Below are 23,660 nucleotides of genomic sequence, written 5' to 3'. Positions count from 1 at the left end.
ACTGCTTACACTTGTAGCAGACTCCGGCTCCTAGCAAACACCTCCCCGCATGCTGGCGTCCACAAGTCTGACAAGTAGGTTTCTCCAGCTACATTGCAGGCTTCGAAGCCTGTTGACCCTGTGGCTTCCCTGAACCGGAAGGTTTCACTGCCGGCATTGCTGTCCCTTGCGACCTCTGAGGTCCAGTAAACTGTCTCTTCACCTGCGACTGCTGATGAGGCTGTGAATAAAATGACCTCTTCCTCTGTGCCTCTACTTGTAAATCCCTCTGGGTCTGCTCCGACCTGAAAGCCTTCCTTTGTGTTATGGCATAATCTGTAGGATCCGACATCACCACATCTCTGTGAATACAAGGACTCAAGCCATCCAAGAAATGTTGCAGTTTCTCCGCGGGGTTATCAGCAATGAGGGTCGTAAAGTGGCAACCCCTATCAAACTTCTTGATGTACTCTACCACAGACATATCCCCTTATCTGAGGTTCCCAAACTCCCTCTTCAGCGCGCTTGGACATCAGGTGAAAAGTATTTGTCGTAGAAAATCTTTTAAACTCTTCCCAAGTCAGAGTCTCCATATTCACAGTCTTTTCAGCCCCTTCCCACTAAAGGGTAGCATCATCCTTCAGCTGGAAGATGGCACAACTAACTCTGACTACATCCTCCAATCCTATGTAACTGAAAATCGTCTCCAAGGATCAAACTCATCCATCAGCAATGAATGGATCAGTGGAACCCGTGAACTTCGAGGGTCCCATCTTACGAAATTTCTCGTACGACATCTCAGTCCTCGCCACCTGAGAGGTGCTGACATTCTGACGTAGTAAATGAGCTAGGCCAGCTAACACTTGCTCGTTGGCATTCAACGGCGGCGATGGGGGCGGGGTAATCTGGCGTCTAGGAGACATCTGGGGATACACCACAACCACTACTTAGTCATAGCATACTCAGATAAAATGAATGTGTAAATATCCTCGTATCATTAACAAGTATCAAATAATAAAGCAGTCGACATAATCAACGTCATAAAATGCTCAACCTCAGGAAATCATTTAGTATAACTCAACCATCAGACAAAAGTATAAAATGCTAAAACTCACAGACTTTGGGGAATGACTCCTTGAGCTTCCTGCAACCAGTTATAGGCACAACCTAAACCAAGACCTTTGCTCTAATACCAACTGTAAAACACCCAACTTTTTATTTCCAAGATTGTAACAACCCAACTCACAATTATATAAATATATATATATATATATATATATATATATATATATATATATATATATATATATATATATATTACTGTTCACACCACTATTAATGTGAATATTGGCCAGACAGAAATGTGCTGGCTAACTTTTTCGCACCACAACTCTAACGTCAAGGAAAAGGGAATGTCATAGAACAACCAGTAACTCTCTATTATTTGAATTCGACAAATAAGATAACCAACAATCTAAAAGAAAACATTAGCTCCTTATAATATTTTCTATCTCGACTCAATCTGAGTTTATTTTCATCCAAACTTTCCAACATGACTAAAATAAAAAAAAACCAACTTTGGGGAAAACGTGAAGATCGCTGGGATTATGTGCGAAGATGTGCTGCCATCCACTCAAGGGGCATGCCCCCTGATCTCTAACTCAACGTCATTTGCACCAATTCAAACGTAGTGAGTCTAAAGACTCAGCAAATACAGAATCTAAGGAAATAGCAAATACGAACTTTTAGGTCACATGCAATTAAGATTACTCATGTTAAGATAGTTATTCATTTTAATTTAAAAGCATAATATAAGATTTACTCGGGTATTTTCCTATGAATTCAGTTTCCTGACTGTGGCTCCTAAATCTCAAAGTCGCTTGATCAAACTCTATCAAACCATAGTACTAGGTTGGTATGGCATCCCAGTACTTTTCTGGAATCCATACCCGTCAAGTGCAGGGCACCTCGGTACTTATCCGAAGTCCACTACCTGTCAATTTGATATGGCCAAACGAGACGTCTCTCGACCCCATATCCATCATAGAACAACCACAATCAAGTCACATTATTCATACCAATATTCCTCGCTTCAAATCAAATATTAATTTCTGCATCATTTCTTTCACATAATAAATAGAAGTTTGACATAAACTGCAAATCATCGCAAAGCAAGCTTATAATCATCACAATATTATTCATTCGAAGGCTGGTAAATAGGGATTATATGACCTAAGGTATTAATAGGCTAATGTCCAGATGGGGGAGCCACTTTTAACCAAAGCCATGACCCATTAATGGAAATAAAGTGAAAACTACGTAGTAGATAAGACTTAAACTATTTTGAACATAGCATCAGTAGAAGTTGCATTGGGTATATACCTCCACATATAAACTGTCAACTACAGTGTGAATGTGCGAAAAGTCCAATAGCTAGGTTGCCATAAGAAAACTTGCTCCAAGATCAATTTAATTTATAGGCTAGAGCATGATAAAGTTGCATTACACGTTCACCAACACCCTATGCATTATTGTGACTTCTAAAGGAAGACAAACTCAAACAGAGATGTAAGTAGTCTCTAGTGGAATGGAAACAATTAAGGTTATGTATTTCTTTAGATAGGCATAAGCAGTTCCAAAGAGAAAAGGGGTTTTTTTTTTTACATGTGCATCCTCGTTTTTTTTCCCTGTGCATTGTGAGGCCTCTTCAATTAACTCACCATACTTGCATCAGGCTCTCCAACTCTAGACCCCCCCCCCCCCCTGAGCCATGGCTTTAGATCCCAGCACTAGCCCTCGCTCAAAACCTTTAGCCTTGGCTCTAACCTCCCACGGCTACAACCCCCTCCCTCCCATTGAACCTTGCACCCTCTCGATTCCTAGGCATTCTTGACATGGTTCTCCATCATAATCTTCACATCTACCATCATAGTTAATCGAAAACATGAAAAAGCACACCAAATCTTATAACCAAGCAATATTGTGACCAGGAGGTGCATAAAAGGGATCATGTACTTGCCTTGATCGAAAACTTACTACCAAGCCGATTGGGCTGCAAAGGAGATGGCGGAACACCAAACACTCCTGGAAATCCCTAGAAATCTGAGGCCTCGAGGAGGAGGAGAAGAGGCGGCGCCCCACCTAAAACCTAAGGTCCCCCTTTGATATGTGTGATTTTCTATATATATATATATATATCCCATTAATGGAAAAAAAATAATTATTTAAATTTATGTAAAACTGGTCAATCACGTAATTATCAAAAGGCTATTAAAAAAAACTTGCTATCTATCCTCTTCTTAAAAAAAAAAAACAAGGTTAAAAAAAATAAAGCTAAAATAAAACTTCCTTAAATGCTCTAAAATTTCCTAATGCCTTGAAAGCAAGCTCAAGAAATAATTTATAAAAAGTCCTCTTTACCACAGTGTTTCCCGTCTTCTCCTTTTTGGCCTCGTATCATCTAAACTAAACTTCTAAAATAATTCATGATTAAACAATTTAAATAGTTCAGATAATATGATAATGGAGTAAAATTCGTAATACTACTACTAACAATAATACTAGAGCATGCGATTTAGTAGTGAAATTTTCGAATGCTACACTTAGAATTCCAAAAACCCTAAATTACAGTTCTCCTTCTTCAATCGCCCCTACCGGAGAGTTACTTGAGCATCGGAGTAGCTGTACTGAGGAATCCCCCAGTCGCCATTCTAACCCTCTCTTCCTTATTTTCTTCCATTCAGACTTTGGCCAATCCCTTCATTAGTCCCTGTTGTTCCTTAGTGATCAATGACAAAGTTAAAATCAACGCCAGTTGACTGGTGACTCGTTCATCAACGGTCTCATGCAGGATCAAATTGGCATCGTATGTGGGAACACTAAGTTAAGACTTGAAATGAGACGTTGAGATGAATGGCACCAGAAGATCCAATATCGTTGCCATGGCAACAGATGATTTCAATAAGGTAGTTACTACCATGGTGTAGGTGATGTTACAAGGACAGACCTAGTCAGCACCACTAGTACCCAACTCTCCACCATTTGAGATGTCGCCTTGATTGACTGAAGCTCCACAAGTACCTTGTCAAAATTTGACTCAACCAACCGAAATGCCCCAAGGCACAATCCCCACTCTAGTCAGGACATCAGCCATGAGGGCATCATCCTTGCCATCCTCTAGAGAGACCCCACATCGAGGTCCTTTAAGGGGAAAGGTTCTTGCTCCTAGTGGCATGAAGGTCAGTCAAGGTCCTCCATTTTCAAAAAACATCCTTCAAGATGAATTATCATGACACTTCTGGGCGCTACAGATTGGAGAATACATGTCACAACTAACCACGAAGACCACATATGTAAATTTAAAATTGTCTCTATGTTACATCAATATACATATGACATCAAATGTTAAGTCTTCCTGACGACTCTGTCGAGTTCAACATAAAGATAGTTTAGTCATCTTCGCACTTCCTCCATCCGGACATTCAAAGAATTCAAGATCGTGTTCATGTAACACTTTTTCTCCAGCCAGAGGTATTATAAAACTCCACACGACCTATTTGTCCTCTAGAAAAAGAGAAGCCCCCTTGGAAGAATATTTACAGCGATTCAATTGGGTGGTCATGAATGCTCCCATGGTTACCTCGGAGATGCAAATCAGTGCCTTTTCACAAGGCCTGATATATGCAGATTTGTTTATATCTTAATGAAGCCCCCAATCGATTTTGATAGTTTGCAAGTTCAGACAATAAATATGTTCAGGTGGAGGAAACCTAATCTACAAAGAGAAAGGAAACGCTGACTCTGATTTCCGCCCCTACTCAACTAGACTGCAAAGCTCCCCCTCTTTCTAATAGAATCATGAACTTGCGAATCAAAGAGGGGAAAAATTAGTGCAGATGGTGGAAATTGCCCCGGCCTCTGCATTTGAGTCAAGTTGAGAGTCTCCCAAAGTGGATTGTTATTATGCCTATCATTATTAGGAGATCCATTCTGCATGAGAGTATCAACAATATGCAAGGGAGTTACGATGAATGGATGAACAAAGGAAAGCTAATCGGAATTAACTGAGTAAAAGGTCTCCTGAGCCTTATTGATGCCCTCACCACCACAATCGTGATGCCGCTACTAATCACCATTTGGATCGACAATCTCACTCACCCTCTAGGAATCCTCGAGGCTCATCCTGATATCATAGAGAGACAGGTCGAGAAAAGTATAAAGAGGAAAAAAAGCAAAGGAAAGATTGCTCCTCGAGGAATTGTCCTTATGATTTTAGGAGGTCCAACGGATAGAAATTCCACTAAGACTAGAAAGGTCCATGGCCTAAGATTGGAGAGTTATGGAAGCAATATTAGTTGGACAAAAGGAAGGGGCTCCTCAATAAGCTTTGTGCCCAGAAATTTGAGGGAGTAGAGGCTTCTCATAATGATGTCCTGATGATCGAAGCTCTCATCGCCAATTACACTGTAAAAAGTGTGTTCATAGATACGGACAGTTCAGTTAACATCATCTATAAAAAAAAAAAAAAAGCCTTTGACCAAATGCAACTTGATAAGGAAGGGCTTCACCCCATACACACCTCCTTGTATGAATTCACAGGATATGTGTAACGACCCGCCTTCTACTGACTAGGCTGTAAGGCTGATCGCTACATTATGCTGTGCTAAATTACTATTGCGGAAATCTGGATTGATTAAAATTTTACTAAACTAATTACTGTAAAATCTGAACTTAATATTCTAGGTGTACCTAGGAGTTGTACACATGCTAGGGAAGATAATCTATGACTCTCGGATGTCCTGCTAGCTGTAATCAGGCATTTCAATCGATCCATGAATCGATTGGGCTGTCGAATCTATCCAGTGATCGATCCAGCTTGATACCGGCACAGAGAAAAGTTCTGGATCGATCGGCTGACCTATCCACAGCTTTCTCGCTTCTGTATGTGGCTGGATCGGTTTACCGATCGATCCAGGAGTACACTGATCGGTCGGTAGACCGATCCAGTGGCTCACTGATCGGTCGGCTGACCGATCAGTGAGCTTTGTACTTCTCTGTTCGCATCTGGATTGGTCGGCTGACCGATCCATAACAAGCGCTAACTCTCTGTTGGCGACTGGATCGATCAGCTGACCGATCCAGTGGCACTACCCCATTTCTGATCGATCCGTAGATCAATCTGGGTTTCTGATTTCACACCGAAACTCTGATTTCAGCACTAGTTCGTGCCAAAACCTCACGCAACAATTATACAATGCATGGAAAACATTCTAATATCCACTAACTAGCATTCTAACATGACATAGTGCAAGGTTTATTAATTCATAGCATTTAAACCACTAGAAATGCATAAAAGTGTCTTAAGAGAAGAAACTAAGTTCTTAATTTGCTAAACTTCCTAAGGATCTTCATTCCAGGTTCCTGCCACACACACCATCTCTGCATTGACCTCCAGCTTCCTCTGCTAGTCCATCTTCCCTTTACCTTTATCTGTAGTATAAGGGAAAATAGTATCTGTAAGCTTTAAGCTTAGTAAGAAACCAACTACCTCACTAAAACATGCAACGATGCAAACATGTTTTTAAAGAATGCAATTTAAAAACATGCACTGAATTTGTTAAAGCATGACATACTGAAGTTACATGGCATAAATACTGAAACATGACATGCATAATAAGATCTAAGCATGGAGCTATCTCATGGTATCAACTAGGAGAACTAAACTGAAACTGAAACTAAAACTGAGCTAAAACTATATACACATAACTAGATTACAAGTTTGAAAGATATTATCATAATAAGTGAAAATAGTAATCATGCTGCTGTTTGGGCCCGACAACTGTACTTGCTGTGCGCGCATCCCTAGCTAGACCCGGGTTTGCAAGTCCCGCATTTAGTAGGGTTTACTAGGTTATCTAAACCTAGGGACCGACTATGGGAGCCCAGCCCAATGGATATCTAATCCTGTACAGTGCCACTAAAAATAAAATACTGAATATAGCTACTAATTGTTTATTTTGCTGTTTCTAGGTTATCTGAACCTAGAGCTAGGTTACGAGGCGACTGTGGGAGCCCACCCATTGGACCGTAGTCCCATGTTAGCTGAAACTAGACTGATATACTGATTTAAATGCTACTAATGCATTTAACTGAGCTGTTAAGAATATCTGAGGTAGTATTTAGCTACACTAATCATTTTGTCGAACACTTGGTGTGCTCCAACTCTCCCCTCTAATAGGGAGACCACCTCTAGGCACCCGACAACGTCTAGAGCCTTCAACTGAAGGAGAACAACGTATCTGGCCCATCTAGAGGTGCTCAACTAGATCCCTAATCTGCGAGGAGGGTTTAAACACACCCTGAGTGCCGAAAAATCTGCATATAGCTAAACTAAAGGCATGCAATCAAACGAAAGCTACTTATACTGCAGGTGAGGGGTTTCTTACCTTATGCGCTAGTTTTCTTATGAATCTAGTCGCTAGTTTTCCGGTGGGGATGATCTTCTCGACGATCCTCTCGCGTCTACGTGTTCTTCTCGCAGAGGGGAACGTCCTCGTGTCGGAGTCGTCGTCGGAAGGTGCTCCTAGAGCCCTTAGGGAAGGAACCCTAGGTTGTTCTTGTGGTTGGCGCCGAGAGAAGGAGAGGAGAAGGGGAGTCGGCGGTGAGGGTTGGAGAGGAGGAGGAGTTGCCGAACCAAACAAAAATAAACCAAACCCTACTTAAACTTCCTATTTATATTAAGTGGGTACTTTGGCCCAACTCTAATATAAATTAAATCGTTTCCCTTTCCTTTCAGCACGGCCCTGCTGGGTTCATCTGGTTACTAAGGCTAACTAAAAGTTATCGGATCCGAAAGGTCCCGGGTTCGATTCCCGCCTAAGCTATTTTGCGGTTCTAATTATTTTTGCTACTTCCGCTATTCTAAAAATTCCGAAAAAATATCTAAAAATTCCAGAAAAATCATACAATATTTCTAATATAGTCTTGAGAATTTTCGGGCGTTACAATCCCCCATACCTTATAAAAAGTTCGTCCTCAAACTTAGAATAATTCTGGGTACTTGTCTTTTGTCTCCCATGTTGCCTCTTCTGTGGTGTATGCCAAATAACTTTGACTAATGGTACTTCCTTGTTCCGCAATTTCTTAACTCGGTCTATTATCCGAATAGGCCATTGTCATAGTGAGGTCTTGCGGATCTGCTGACTAGGGCTCAATCACGGGTGACATCCGGGGTATGCTTTTTCATAGAGACATGAAATACATTGTGGACGGTGACATTTCTCAGGTAGCTCTAGCTCATATGCTACCTTGCCCTCTTTTGCTAATAAGGTATGGTCCCACATATCGGGACTTAGCTTCCCTTCTTTCCAAAACGCATTACTCCTTCATGGGAGCTACTCGAGGAACACTGAATCCAGAAAACTCTAAGGGTGCATGTGGTTCGCTTTTCTGGCGGCTCTGAGCTATCTCTATCCTCTGGCAGATCTGCTGTATAGCTGCGGTGGTATCTGCCACTAGATATGTCTGAAGTTCTAGTTCTTTCTGCTCACCACTCTCATACCAGCAGACTGGAGATCTACACCTCCGCCCATAGAGAGCCTCGTAAGGTGTCATGCCGATAGTGGCCTGATAGCTGTTGTTGTATGCAAATTCTGCTAGGCTCAGATATTTGCACCAACTTCCCTTGAAATCTAAGGCACATGCTCGGAGCATATCTTCGAGTACCTGATTTACTCGCTCCGTTTGACCATCTGTCTGAGGATGGAAAGCTGTGCTGAACTTTAACTTTGTGCCCAAAGCTGACTGTACACACTCCCAGAAGTGTGATGTGATTCTACTATCTCTGTCTGAAATAATGGTTCGTGGGATTCCATGTAGTCTAACGATCTCCTTGAGATATAACTGAGCTAGCTGTTCCATGGAGTAGGATATCCTGATAGCTAAGAAGTGGGCTGATTTAGTTAACCTGTCAACTACTACCCAGATGGTGTCAAAACCGTTCGTAGTTCGGGGTAGTCCCACTATGAAATCCATAGAAATGTCTTCCCACTTCCATTCTGGGATCTGAATGGGCAAAACTCCTCTGGTCTCGATGTTCGCCTTAACCCTCGATAGGTTAGGCGGTCTTGACATATCGAGCGATGTCTCTCTTCATCCTGTGCCACCAAAATGTTTCTTCATGTCCTGGTACATTTGGTGGAGCCAGGATGCATCGCATAGGAGTCTTGTGAGCCTCATCTAAAATCTTCCTTCGAGTTCCTCCTGCGAACAATCTGTCGCCAAAATACAACACCCGCTAGCGGACACTCAACTCTCCACTTTCTGATTCTGCTAATCCTTGTTTGATTTTCTGAATTGTTCCTGAGCTGTCTGGATGTCACCAAGCAAGGTAGACTCTAATGTCATAGTAGAGAGCTGTTCGACTATGAGTTCGAGACCGAAATCTGTGATCTCTTTCTGTAGGGGCGGTGACATGGCTGCTAGAGATAATAGGGCAGCACTGGACTTTCTGTTAAGGGCGTCTGCTACCCTATTTGCTTTTCCTGGGTGGTAGAGGATGTCTATATCGTAGTCCTTGACCAGCTCTAGCCATCTGTGCTGCCGCATATTCAGATCCTTCTGAGTGAAGAAGTACTTCAGACTCTGATGATCTGTATACACTCTGCACTGAGCTCCATACAAGTAATGTCTCCAAATCTTGAGAGCGAACACCACTGCTGCAAGCTCAAGGTCATGAGTAGGATAGTTCTTCTCATAATCCTTAAGTTGTCTGGAGGCATAGGCGATCACCTTGCCATCTTGCATCAGCACTGCTCCTAGTCCCAACTTCGAGGCATCACTATATATGTCAAAGCTATCTGCGTTTTCTGGTAGAGTCAGAATAGGTGCACTGGTCAATCTCCTTTTCAGCTCGCTGAAACTGTTCTCACAATCCTCTATCCACTAAAATTTTCTGTTCTTTCTGGTAAGAGCTGTCAGTGGGGAGGCTATCCTGGAGAAACCCTCTACGAATTTTCTGTAATAGCCTGCTAATCCTAGAAAGCTTCTGATCTCACTGGCGTTCTTGGGTCTTTTCCAGTTGCTCACAGCTTCTATCTTACTGGGGTCTACCATGATACCATCCTTTGAGATGATGTGACCCAGGAAGGACACCTGATCTAGCCAAAATTCACATTTGGTGAACTTGGCGTACAGCTGATTCTGCTGAAGGGTCTGCAATACTGTTTTCAGGTGCTCTACGTGTTCTTCCTGAGTTCTTGAATAGATAAGAATGTTATCGATGAACACGATAACGAACTTATCTAAGTATTCTCTGAATACCATGTTTATGAGGTCCATGAAAGTAGCTGGAGCATTTGTCACGCCAAAGGGCATGACTACGAACTCGTAATGTCCGTATCTAGTCCTGAATGTTGTCTTGGGTATGTCCCCTTCTTTAACCTTCACCTGATGATAACCTGATCTGAGGTCTATTTTAGAGAACACTGCTGCTCCCTTTAGCTGATCAAACAGGTCATCTATTATGGGAAGAGGATACCTGTTCTTGATTGTAACTTGGTTCAGTGCCCGGTAGTCTATACACAGGCGCATGCTCCCGTCTTTCTTCTTCACGAACAATACAGGCGCTCCCCATGGTGAGTGACTAGGACATATGAAGCCTTTGTCAAGCAGCTCCTGTAGTTGTTCATGAAGTTCCTTCAGTTCTGCTGGAGCCATGCGGTAAGGCGCTTTGGAGATAGGATTTGTACCGGGAACGAGTTCTATCTCGAATTCCATCTCCCTGCCTGGTGCTAAGCCTGGTAACTCTTTAGGGAAGACTGCTGGGCAGTCACATACGACTCGGACCTCTGCTAGCTGTTGGTCCCTGTCCTGACTGGTATTGACTACATGTGCTAAAAATCCCGTACATCCTGAATCTATTAATCTCTATGCCTTCATAGCTGAGAGAAATTTCTTGGGCTTTCTCTTTGGTTCTCCGATGAACTCAAACTGTGCTTCTGCTTCAGGTTGGAATATAACTTTCTGCTTACGGCACTCGATGGAGGCACCGTATCTGATCAAGAAGTCCATTCCAAGGATGACATCGTAGTCAGTCATATTTAGCACTATCAGATCACAAAAGAGCTCTCTGTTTGCTATAATGACTGGCACCACTCTGAGCCAGTGCGTAGACGCCATGATTTCTCCTGAGGGTAACGTCGTAAGGAACTGGTTACTGAGTACCTCTGGAGGTACTGCTAACTTCTCAGCAAATGCCCGGGATATGTATGAATGAGTTGCCCAAGTATCGAATAAGACAGTTGTACTTTGCTGTAAAATACTAATCTGACCTGTAACAACTGTCGAGGCATTTGCTACGTCCTCTCTGGTCAGTGAATAGATCCTCGCATTGGTCGTAGCTGGAGGGGCTTCTAATCTGCCCTGGCTGATATGTGGACCATCTAAAGCGACCTGCATCTGATGTAACTGAGCTGGCTGGCCTCCATACTGAATCGGCTGTGGCTGAGGAAAACTGGTCTTGTTTGGATGCTGCTTGGCCATATGCCCTTCCTGTTCGCATTTAAAGCATCCTCGTGTGCCCTTACGACAAACTCCAGGATGGAATTTCCCACAAGTAGCACACTTTGGATAACTGGGATGCTTGCTGGCTGGTCCTCCTTTTGGGTAACTCCCTGGTTTGCGCTTGTTGCTGGAGTTCCCTTTCCAGTTAGAGTCGTGGGAGATGTGACCCTGCTGCTTCTGAGTGCCTGAGCCTCCTTGACCTTTAGCTTCTGAGAGGACTTGCTTCTGCTGCTTGATGCTATTCTGGTAATGCTCAGTGATTAGAGCACTGCTCACTAACTCTTCTGTGGTTTGTGGCCTATGAACGCCACCAGCCACGTTCATTGCTATTTCCGGCCTCAGCATCTTGAGCATCAACCGGATTCGTTCCCTTTCTGTGCTGACTAATTCAGGGCATAGACGAGTCAACCTGTTGAATTTCTTCACGACTTCCTCAACTGATAGGTTGCCCTGACGAAACTCAGTGAACTCGTCATAGTGACGGTTGGTGACCCGCACGTGAAAGAACTCCTCAAAAATTCCTTCTCGAAGTCAGCCCATGTCATCTGATTCACTGGGCGCTTCGCTCTGATTCTCTACCACCATATACGTGCATCTCCTATCAGACAGAAGGAGGCGCACTTCACCTTCTCATGTTCTGGCCAGTCCAGAAGCTCCATCGTACTTTCCAGTGTTTTGAACCATGCCTGAGCATCCCATGGTTCATTGCTGCCTGAGAAATTCTCTGGCTTGACTCTCTGCCACTGGATCAGATAGGCTTCTCTCTGCGTTCCTGCTGCTGGGGCTACTGGTGCCGTAGGCTGGACTGGTTGAACCTCTAAGACCACTGATGTCGCGAAGTTAGGCTCCGGGGTGACAGTGGGAGTGTTATGCTGACTAGCCTTTAAGGTGGCTATTTCCTGTTGCTGTTCAGCTAGCTGCTGCTGTAACTGAGCCACTAGTGCTGTAAGGTCTGGGGGAGGCACTGAACTGCCTGCCTCATGCTGGGGCTCAGTGGCTGATGCCCTTCTAGCTGGGCGTCCTCGTGCCATTTCTAAAGACATGCAGGACATACATGACTAACACAAGCATAATAGAGAAACTATTGTTATCATGTTAACTACTATCATAACAAGCATGCTTTAGTTATCCATAACAGAAAAGCAATAAACATACAAAGTGAGAGGTATTCTTACTTGGAAGCTGCAGGTACAATGCTGATGTGTGTGTAGGAAGTATGGAAACTGCTCTGATACCACTCTGTAACGACCCGCCTTCTACTGACTAGGCTGTAAGGCTGATCGCTACATTATGCTGTGCTAAATTAGTATTACGGAAATCTGGATTGATTAAAATTTTACTAAACTAATTACTGTAAAATCTGAACTTAATATTCTAGGTGTACCTAGGAGTTATACACATGCTAGGGAAGATAATCTATGACTCTCGGATGTCCTGCTAGCTGTAATCAGGCATTTCAATCGATCCATGAATCGATTGGGTTGTCGGATCGATCCAGTGATCGATCCAGCTTGATACCGACACAGAGAAAAGTTCTGGATCAGTCGGCTGACCGATCCACAGCTTTCTCGCTTCTGTATGTGGCTAGATCGGTCTACCGACCGATCCAGGAGTACACTGATTGGTCGGTAGACCGATCCAGTGGCTCACTGATCGGTCGGCTGACCGATCAGTGAGCTTTGTACTTCTCTGTTCGCATCTGGATCGGTCGGCTGACCGATCCATAACAAGCGCTAACTCTTTGTTGGCGACTGGATCGGTCAGTTGACCGATCCAGTGGCACTACCCCATTTCTGATCGATCCGTAGATCGATCTGGGTTTCTGATTTCACACTGAAACTCTGATTTCAGCACTAGTTCGTGCCAAAACCTCACACAACAATTATACAATGCATGGAAAACATTCTAATATCCACTAACTAGCATTCTAACATGACATAGTGCAAGGTTTATTAATTCATAGCATTTAAACCACTAGAAATGCATAAAAGTGTCTTAAGAGAAGAAACTAAGCTCTTAATTTGCTAAACTTCCTAAGGATCTTCATTCCAGGTTCCTGCCACACACACCATCTCTGCATTGACCTCCAGCTTCTTCTGCTAGTCCATCTTCCCTTTACCTTTATCTGCAGTATAAGGGAAAATAGTATCTGTAAGCTTTAAGCTTAGTAAGAAACCAACTACCTCACTAAAACATGCAACGATGCAAACATGTTTTTAAAGAATGCAATTTAAAAACATGCACTGAATTTGTTAAAGCATGGCATACTGAAGTTACATGGCATAAATACTGAAACATGACATGCATAATAAGATCTAAGCATGGAGCTATCTCATGGTATCAACTAGGAGAACTAAACTGAAACTGAAACTAAAACTAAAACTGAGCTAAAACTATATTCACATAACTAGATTACAAGTTTGAAAGCTATTATCATAATAAGTGAAAATAGTAATCATGCTGCTGTTTGGGCCCGATAACTGTACTTGCTGTGCGCGCATCCCTAGCTAGACCCGGGTTTGCAAGTCCCGCATTTAGTAGGGTTTACTAGGTTATCTAAACCTAGGGACCGACTATGGGAGCCCAGCCCAATGGATATCTAATCCTGTACAGTGCCACTAAAAATAAAATACTGAATATAACTACTAATTGTTTATTTTGCTGTTTCTAGGTTATCTGAACCTAGAGCTAGGTTATCTAAACCTAGAGGCGACTGTGAGAGCCCACCCATTGGACCGTAGTCCCATGTTAGCTGAAACTAGACTGATATACTGATTTAAATGCTACTAATGCATTTAACTGAGCTGTTAAGAATATCTGAGGTAGTATTTAGCTACACTAATCATTTTGTCGAACACTTGGTGTGCTCCAACTCTCCCCTCTAATAGGGAGACCACCTCTAGGCACCCGACAACGTGTAAAGCCTCCAACTGAAGGAGAACAACGTGTCTGGCCCATCTAGAGGTGCTCAACTAGATCCCTAATATGCGAGGAGGGTTTAAACACACCCTGAGTGCCGAAAAATCTGCATATAGCTAAACTAAAGGCATGCAATCAAACGAAAGCTACTTATACTGCAGGTGAGGGGTTTCTTACCTCGTGCGCTAGTTTTCTTACGAATCTAGTCGCTAGTTTTCCGGTGGGGACGATCTTCTCGACGATCCTCTCGCGTCTACGTGTTCTTCTCGCAGAGGGGAACGTCCTCGTGTCGGAGTCATCGTCGGAAGGTGCTCCTAGAGCCCTTAGGGAAGGAACCCTAGGTTGTTCTTGTGGTTGGCGCCGAGAGAAGGAGAGGAGAAGGGGAGTCGGCGGTGAGGGTTGGAGAGGAGGAGGAGTTGCCGAACCAAACAAAAATAAACCAAACCCCACTTAAACTTCCTATTTATATTAAGTGGGTACTTTGGCCCAACTCTAATATAAATTAAATCGTTTCCCTTTCCTTTCAGCACGGCCCTGCTGGGTTCATCTGGTTACTAAGGCTAACTAAAAGTTATCGGATCCGAGAGGTCCCGGGTTCGATTCCCGCCTAAGCTATTTTGCGGTTCTAATTATTTTTGCTACTTCCGCTATTCTAAAAATTCCGGAAAAATATCTAAAAATTCCAGAAAAATCATACAATATTTCTAATATAGTCTTGAGAATTTTCGGGCGTTACAATATGAAGTGCAGTCGCTTAGCTAGATTGATGTCTCCCTTTCATTGAGGGAAGAACTACTAATAAAGACTTGATCTACACCCTTCATTATTGTAAATACGACTTTAACCTACAATGTCATACTAAGGAAACCGACACTGAGTACTTTCTAACTAGCAGTCTCTACTTTCCACCAAAAAATCAATTTTCCTATGGGAGACTGGGTCGGAGAGGTGAAAAAGGACCAGTTGGTGGCTAGAAAATGCTATGTTGATATAATCAGGACCTACTCACATAAGGGCCATCGAGCTTAAGATACCTCAATACAAGTTGCTCAAGAGATGTCAATGTCTCCATTGATAGAGGGCCAACATGAAAACATACAAATCAATCTTGACCTGCAAGAAGGAACCACTCGAGTAGCTATAGATCTCCCATTAGAACTTAAACAAAACTTGGTCACATGTCTCTCGTGCAACCATGATATCTTTGCCAGGTCATCTAAAGAAGTCACAAACGTATCCCCAATTGTGATGGCCCATCAGCTGAATACACTACCAGATGTTCGGTCGGTCTGACAAAAGAAATAAATTTTTTTTCCCTAAGCAAGACCAAGTGATCCAAGTATAAATAAACAAGCTAATGGAGGTTGGGGACATCTACAAAGTCCAATTCCCAACTTAGATTGCCAATGTGGTACTAGTGGCTAAGCTAGGTAGCAAATGGAGTGTCTGTATCAACTTTTCCGACCTCAATAAGACCTACCCAAAGGATTGTTATTCTCTCCCCTACATTGATCAGTTGGTAGATTCCACTTTTGACTGTGAATTTATATATATATTGGATGCCTATCAAGGCTATTATCAAATTTCCTTGACTTCTGAAGATCAAGAAAAGGTCAGTTTCATCACCTCTAATGGGACCTTTTGTTATACTATCATATCATTTGGCTTAAAAAATGCAAGGGCAACTTATCAATGGCTTATGGATTGAGTTTCCAAGAATAAAATTCGAAGGAACATTGAGGTCTATGTTTGATGATATCTTAATCAAAACTGCTCAGTCTGAGAATCCAATCTCAAATGTTGAAGAAATGTGTCATATTTTAAGGTAATACGGGCTCAAGTTCAATTCCAGTAAGTGTCTATTTGGAGTTAAGAGTGGAAATTTCCCGAATACATCATAGCTGAGTGAGAAATTGAAGCGAATCCCGACAAGATCTAGACACTCCATAATATGTCTCCTCCCTGTAATATTAGAGAAGCACATCAACTGGTTGGCCGCATCACGATGCTTTTTCGATTCATCTCCCACTCCACCGACCGAAGTCTATCCTTCTTAATTTAAGATGCTGAAGAAGGATTCTGGGTTTGAGTGGGATGAAAATGTGACAAGGACTTCACTGAATTGAAGGAATATATGCCCCATTTACCTATCCTCTCAAAGCCGATGGAGGGTAAGGTGATATCGGTCTACCTGTCAGCATCCAAGGGAGCAGTCATCACGGTCTTGCTGAGTCACCTCTTGAAGGACGTCAAGAGAAGGTACACCAATCTATTTTCTAAGCCACCTCTTGAAGGATGTCGAGAGTAGGTACACCAATATAGAGAAATTAGCTCTCAAATTGTCCCTCGTCGCTCGTTAACTAAGGCATATTTTCTATATCACTTGATCATAGTCCTCACTGACAACACTCTCAGTTAAGTGTTAATAAATCTAGAAGTCTCTGGGAAGCTAATCAAATGGACCACCGAACTAAGCAAATATGATATTCAGTATCAGCCGAGAACTACCATCGAAGCTCAAGTATTAACGGATTTCCTAACTGAAGTTCCCAACTAGGAAGCTTAAGGAACATGGAAAATTGTGTGGATGACTCATCCTCTCATCTGAGCAGCAGTGCTGGGATATTATTAATATCTTCTTGGGAAGATATTTAGTATTAGCCAAGAACCACCATCAAAGTTCAAGCATTGACGAATTTCCTAATTGAAGTTCTCGACCAAGAAGCTTAAGGAACATGGAAAATTTATGTGGACAGCTCATCCACTCAGCTGAGTAGCAGTGTCAGGATATTATTAATATCTTCTCAGGAAGATGAACTCCAACTCTCTGTCCGGGTCAACTTTCAAGCATCCAATAATGAAGTCGAGTATGGAACCTTGCTCGCAGGACTTCAAGCAACCAAGTGGGTTGGGACTTCTCAAGTAATTATCCATTCAGACTCTCAATTGGTGGCTCAACAGTTAGAAGGAAGTTTTGAGATTAAGAATGATTATTTGTGGAACTACGTAAAAATTTTGAGAAGTTGAAGCTAACTTCCAAGTGGTCACTCTACAAAACTTTCCTTGAGTGGATAATCCAAAGGTAAACGAGTTGGCCAAACTAGCGAGCGCATTTGAGACTTGGAATTTGGAAGACTCGGTGTCTCAAATTCTATTGGATGCTCAAATCGATCAAGTACATAGCCTGGATAAGCTTGTTGATTGGAGGACACTTTTCACCGCTTTCCTCTAACAAGGGACTTTACCCATCCATCTGGAGCAAGCCTGAATACTCAAAAGATGAGCTCCATGATTCACTCTCATGGGAGATCAATTATATCGACGAGTCTTCTCACGTTCCCTCTTCAAGTGTCTTAGTATCGATGATGCAGACTACGTCATGTGAGAAATTCATAAAGGTACTATTGGCTGGATATTTTTGGCCAACTATATAAGCGGACACAACTTGATTTGTTGCCTCCTGTGTTCATTGCCAAAAATACTAGAACCTCTCTCATTGCCCAATTGAGTTTTTGAAGACATCTACCTTCTCCTACTCCTTCAATTAGTGGTGTATGGATATTGAAGGTCCCTTCTCGATTGGGTCCTAATAGAAGAATTTTTTTCTTGTGGCCATATACTACTTCTCCAAATGGATGGAAGAGGAAGCCTTGCCTGGATAAAAGAAGACAACATCAAGAAACTCCTATGACATTAATACTGTCTGTCAATACGGTCTACCTCACAAGCTCGTCTCTGATAACAATCAATAATTTAAGGGCCAACAACTCTAGAAATGGTGTGAAGAATTCAGTATCTAAGAAGCTTTCACCTGGTGCCCTATTCGTAGAGCAATGGGCAGATAGAGGTAGTTAACCGGGAGATAGTTAGGGGACTCAAAATTAAATTGGACCATGTTAAAGGCAGCTAACTAGACGAGTTGCCAAGAATTCTCTGGTCATACTGAACCACTTTTTGGGAAAGAAAGGGATTACTCCCTTCCACCTCATTTATGGTAGAGAAATATTTGTCCCGATAGAAATCGGTGAAGAATCTACTCAGAGAAACACCTATGGCCAAGACAACTCTGATCAGCAACTCCTTGACCTCGACTTGATCATCGAGACTAGGAAAAAGTAGCTAACCAACTCGTCATGTACCAACAAAGAATATGCTGGAACTACAACAAATGGGTTATTTCTCATGCTTTTAAAGTCAAAGATTTGGTCTGGAAGAAGGTCAAACCCGTCGGAGACGTCAACAAACTAGATTTGTAATGGGGAGGCCCTTTTCCAGTGATTCATAGGCTAAGCTTGAGGGCATATTACTTGAAAGATACGAATGACAAGAAACTTGGACAACCATGGAGTGATAATCACTTGAAGTCACATCATTCCTAAGCAGTTCATGTATCCTTTATCTTTTACGCAATATTAAAATTTATATCTTCCCTTTTATCAATGAAAAAGAATTTTGGTTAAATTTTTGTTCTCTCCTAAACTCCCCTGATTTGGATATAATCGGAGTTGAGATAAAAAAAACTTAATGATATCAACCTCCCCTATGTATAAGGGTCAAGTACATATCGTATCTCCATCGATAATGTCCATTTCAGGGCTCAAACTCTCCTAACTCGGGCATAGTCTGTTGGGATGTATACTATAAGCCTAGCTTTTGTATGAACATTTGTTTTGAAATATTTTGAAATGAGAATCACTTTGGTCAAATGTTTGCATTTTATATTTATATATATATATCAATGCAGTTGTCCATTTAATTTATATTGTAGATAACATGGTATGTGGTGTCACACAGAAGATCATGTTATTAGTTCCTTATAAATTATAAATAGTATCTCACAACCAAGATGGATTGGGACAAACCATTCACTACAACAAAAACTGCAAACAACAACGGATATTATCCGTTGTCGTAGAGTCAAAAAATCGTTGTAACTGAGGGTGTTGTAGAATGTATTGCCCTACGACAACGGTTTTGAATCCATTGTCTTTGTAGATATTTGACAACGGTTTTTATCCGTTGTTGTTTATATGCCCAAAATTTGGCTATGAAGGATACGACAACGTTTTAAAACTGTTGTGGTAGATAATTTCAATAATAGAAATAAACCGTTGTGGTAGACATTTTTTACAACAGATATAAACTGTTGTGGTAGATAATATTTGACACTTTTTGTTTTTTTTTACAATAGTTTTAATATATTTTACAACGGATAAAACTGTTGTCTTTTATCACTTTTTACAAAAACAATTCGTTGTGGTTTACCTAGTTTTTACAACATTTTTAACTATTGTCTTTAATGTTCATTAATACCAAACAACCAATCTTATTTTACTATAAGAAAACTACCAATACAAAACTAAATATTTACTAAATTAAATCCAAAATAAACATCCATATATAATTATCTTGTAGCCACACATATACAAGATGAGTAGTATCAAACCATGCATAAATCACATGTTTTCTAGTACTGTTCTCCATATGACTTTTACACATTAGCAAGGCAATTTACAACCTAACAAAGCTCACTCCTTGCATCAAAAGTCTCAAGCTACACGAATTGACTGAGTTACGTACCTGCAACAGAAAAATTAAACAAAACTTATCAATTCTAGATTTAGATTTATTCATATAAATCTACATAAAAAATAAACAATATAACCAACTTATGGTCTAAGAAATAAAACTTATGCAATACAAACTTATGCAATACGAGCAATTCCAGGATTTCGCATAGCTCTAATATAAAACAATTCCATGACAACGAGTAATACCAGAATTCCAGAATTCTTATTTAGATTTATTCATATAAATCTACATAAAATACAAGCAATATAACCAACTTATAGTCTCAGAATTTAACTTATGCAATACAAACTTATGCAATACAAGCAATTCCAGGATTTCACATAGCTCTAATATAAAGCAATTCAATGACAACGGTCAATACCAAAATTCTAGAATTCTGATTTAGATTTATTCATATAAATCTACATAAAATACAAGCAATATAACCAACTTATAGTCTCAGAATTTAACTTATGAAATACAAACTTATGCAATACAAGCAATTCCATGATTTCGCATAGGTCTAATTAAAACAATTCCAGGACAACACTCATTTCCAGAATTCCAGAATTAGATTTATTCATATAAATCTACATAAAATACAAGCAATGTAACCAACTTATAGTCTCAGAATGTAACTTATGCAATACAAACTAATGCAATGCAAACTAATAAAATACAAGCAATTTAACCAACTTAGAGTTGTCTTGGTAACTTCTATTGGAAAACTTATGCACATATATTTAAATTCGCAGAATAAGTTTACTCTGCATGTGCCTGTCTATTAGATCAATGAATGCCATTGACCTTGCCATTGAGTTTCTAAATAATCAGTCAAAAATATTCTTAAAAGATACTCGTGGCAATAAGAAATTAACTAAACCTGCAGAAAATGCATCTAAACATTGATTTAGGATGCAGAAAATGATAAGAACTTGTCTAGGCAAATGTTGAAAACAGACAAGGAAATTAAAATCAATTAAGTTCACTATCAACATTCAATATATATATATATGCGAACTTTAATACAAATTCTCTGTGTTGTAGAGAAAAAATAGCAATCTATGGAAGGTTCAAGGAAACAAACAATTAGAGAACCCGACTATTAGAATTACATAAGGAAACAAGTAATGTTATATGTTAGAAGTATTGTTATAACAATTATCTCTTCAATTAAGAAACAAAGCAAATGGAAGAGAGACAACTAACTGAGCAAATGGAAGCAAATGGAAGTATTGATTTCCTATGCTCTGGATGTCGATACAACAACCTACAAAGAAAGAAAAACAAGCATCATCAAGAACAATATATCAAAAAAAACCCTTAAAATATTCTATGAGAACAGTTTCTATGCATCTTTATGAAGGTCTTAACCAAAAGACAGTTTAATCATATTAGTATCACTGAATTATTGAATCTGCAATCTGAGTTATCGATGCTCACCCGCTATTTCAAGCAATAGAATGCGTAGATCTTCATGCCGAATAGAGCACGAATGGTACTGCAAGGCATGTAAACAAAATCAGCTACTAATGCATTGTGTACAGTAAGAAGAGGCATTCACCATTTGTTGCAGTCCCGATAACTTGCATAGTGAGGTTAGTATCTAAATTAACTTTCTTCCTACTCCTTCCTTGATGATTCTTCTAGGTGATACAACTAGGAATGGAACATATCAATTCCTAGAAACTTTTGCCTGCAAGTGATAAATGGATGAAGATGTGCTTGCATAGTGAGGCATGAATGACTTGGTTTATCACCTGCAAGTGAAAATTTATTAGTGTGTTGCAACTACAGACATCACAAGCTAGGACGCTTCATTCTAAGTTGAGAATTTTGCATACCAGGCACAGTTTCAGAGAGGAGTGAATGGCTTGGTTTATCTCCTGCAAGTTTAGAGAGGAGTGAATGGCTTGGTTTATCTTGTGCATTATGTACTCCTGCCAGTTCATCTCTTGCAAGTGAAACTTTTTTAGAGAGGCACGAATGGCTTGGTTTATCTTGTCCATTATGTACTTCTGATGGTTCATCTCCTACAAGTGAAACTTTTTTGGAGAGGGGTGAATGGCATGATTTATCTTGTACATTATGTACTCCTTGTGGTTTATCACCTGCAAGTGAAATATTTATTGGAGTGTGTTGCAGCTACAGACATCACAAACTAAGACGTTTCATCCTAAGTTGAGAATTTTGCATAATAAGCACATTTTTAGGTGATGGTCTATGTTGAATAATGCTGCCAATAGCAACATCCATCTCTTGAAAAAGGCTCACCATCCTTTCTACGTGAAAAGCATGCCTAGTGTCTGCAAATATTTAGAAGAAAGGCTAACACATGAAATGATTTATAATTTCAGAGCTGTGTAAAAGTTGTTAATTGTAACAAATTTATACCTTCGTATCGAAAAGGGTTTTGACAAGAAAGGCAAACAGAACGTTCATTGGTTAAAGGAGTGATAATACAGTCGCTGAATACGCTCAGAGCAATGACTTTGTATTTAGTATTATCTATCATCAGATTTGGAATAACACATAAATGAACACAAATACCTACAAACTATATGATTACAAGGTAATAATTTTGGTTTTCTAAGCAAACCATTGCTGCAAGAAAATAAACGATAATAAGACATATTATTTCATTCTAAATAAACTCTCAAATGAAAAGAAAATTATTCTTATCACTGAAGCTAGAGAATTGAAGCCTTAGAATGACTTAATAACACTACCATATGAAGCATTTCAGCTCCTTCTCTAATTTGATGAGATAATTGAGAAATGGACTCCACAATTGGGATATCTCTTCCGCATCAATCATCTTTGTAACACTACTAAAAGAAGGAAAACATTAAAAAGAGAAATCCACATGAGTTCTTCCATTTTACATCTACGTAGCCTCCATTGTAGAGTTGAAAGTAAACACAATATAATTACCTCCTTAATCACGTGGCTTGTAGCTTACAAAAAGGTTGGTCTTTGGGTGCGTTGGCTAAAAACGTAGAGATACTATGACGAAGGGGGAGAAGATGAACAAAATAACAGTATAAGGTAGGAGTCTCTCCTGCTATGATTTCTTTTTTCTAATAAAAGAAGTAGCACTGAGGAAGAAATGCATAGACGTAAATATAAGAACAGAATTTAAGGCTTTGCTGCTGCCTTAAATTCTGATAAATGGACGGAGAGTGGAAAAAAAAGACACATCTTCACTCTAAATCTTAAAGTAAAAAAAATCAAGCACGACCACTTGTCCAATATTTTCCTTAGCACTTAAAGTAAAAAACTTAGCACTTTACATTAGCAGATTTTATTACTAGTATTTTGGTTGTTTGGTATTTCACCTCCGAGCACAGTTCAGCTGTATTAACTTTATATATATATATATATATATATATATATATAGATGCAACATTTTGAATCTCAAATTGTGAATATGATTTAGAAGATACCTATTCTACTAGCTTGTACTTCAGCACCTTCTCTTTGTCAAGGATATTGATAGCAACAGGTTCCCCGGTTTCAATGTTCTTTGCAAACCTAACTTTTGCAAATGTCCCTTCCCCAATTGTGCGTCCAAGCTCATATTTACCCACATGACGCTTCACCTTACTTTTACTCGTTCCACTTTCCAT

The 23,660-nt window shown here is 40.4% G+C and overlaps 1 protein-coding gene across 1 annotated transcript; it reads right to left on the bottom strand.

Annotated features, from left to right (window-relative positions):
- Positions 1-698: 698 nt before the first annotated feature.
- On the bottom strand, positions 699-23,660 carry LOC122014078. The gene is made up of 8 exons (XM_042570266.1): positions 23,497-23,660; positions 22,631-22,635; positions 22,426-22,539; positions 22,194-22,337; positions 21,876-22,142; positions 21,728-21,791; positions 21,241-21,301; positions 699-902 (listed from the first exon to the last, which is right to left on the bottom strand). Exons 1-8 carry the CDS (start codon positions 23,658-23,660, stop codon positions 699-701), a joined length of 1,023 nt encoding a protein of 340 aa, XP_042426200.1.

The sequence above is a fragment of the Zingiber officinale genome, chromosome 8B, assembly GCF_018446385.1.
Source record: "Zingiber officinale cultivar Zhangliang chromosome 8B, Zo_v1.1, whole genome shotgun sequence".
Taxonomy (NCBI): Eukaryota; Viridiplantae; Streptophyta; class Magnoliopsida; order Zingiberales; family Zingiberaceae; genus Zingiber; species Zingiber officinale.
The sequence above is the reverse complement of the archived record's forward strand: the minus strand, read 5'-3'. Positions and strand labels throughout refer to the sequence as shown.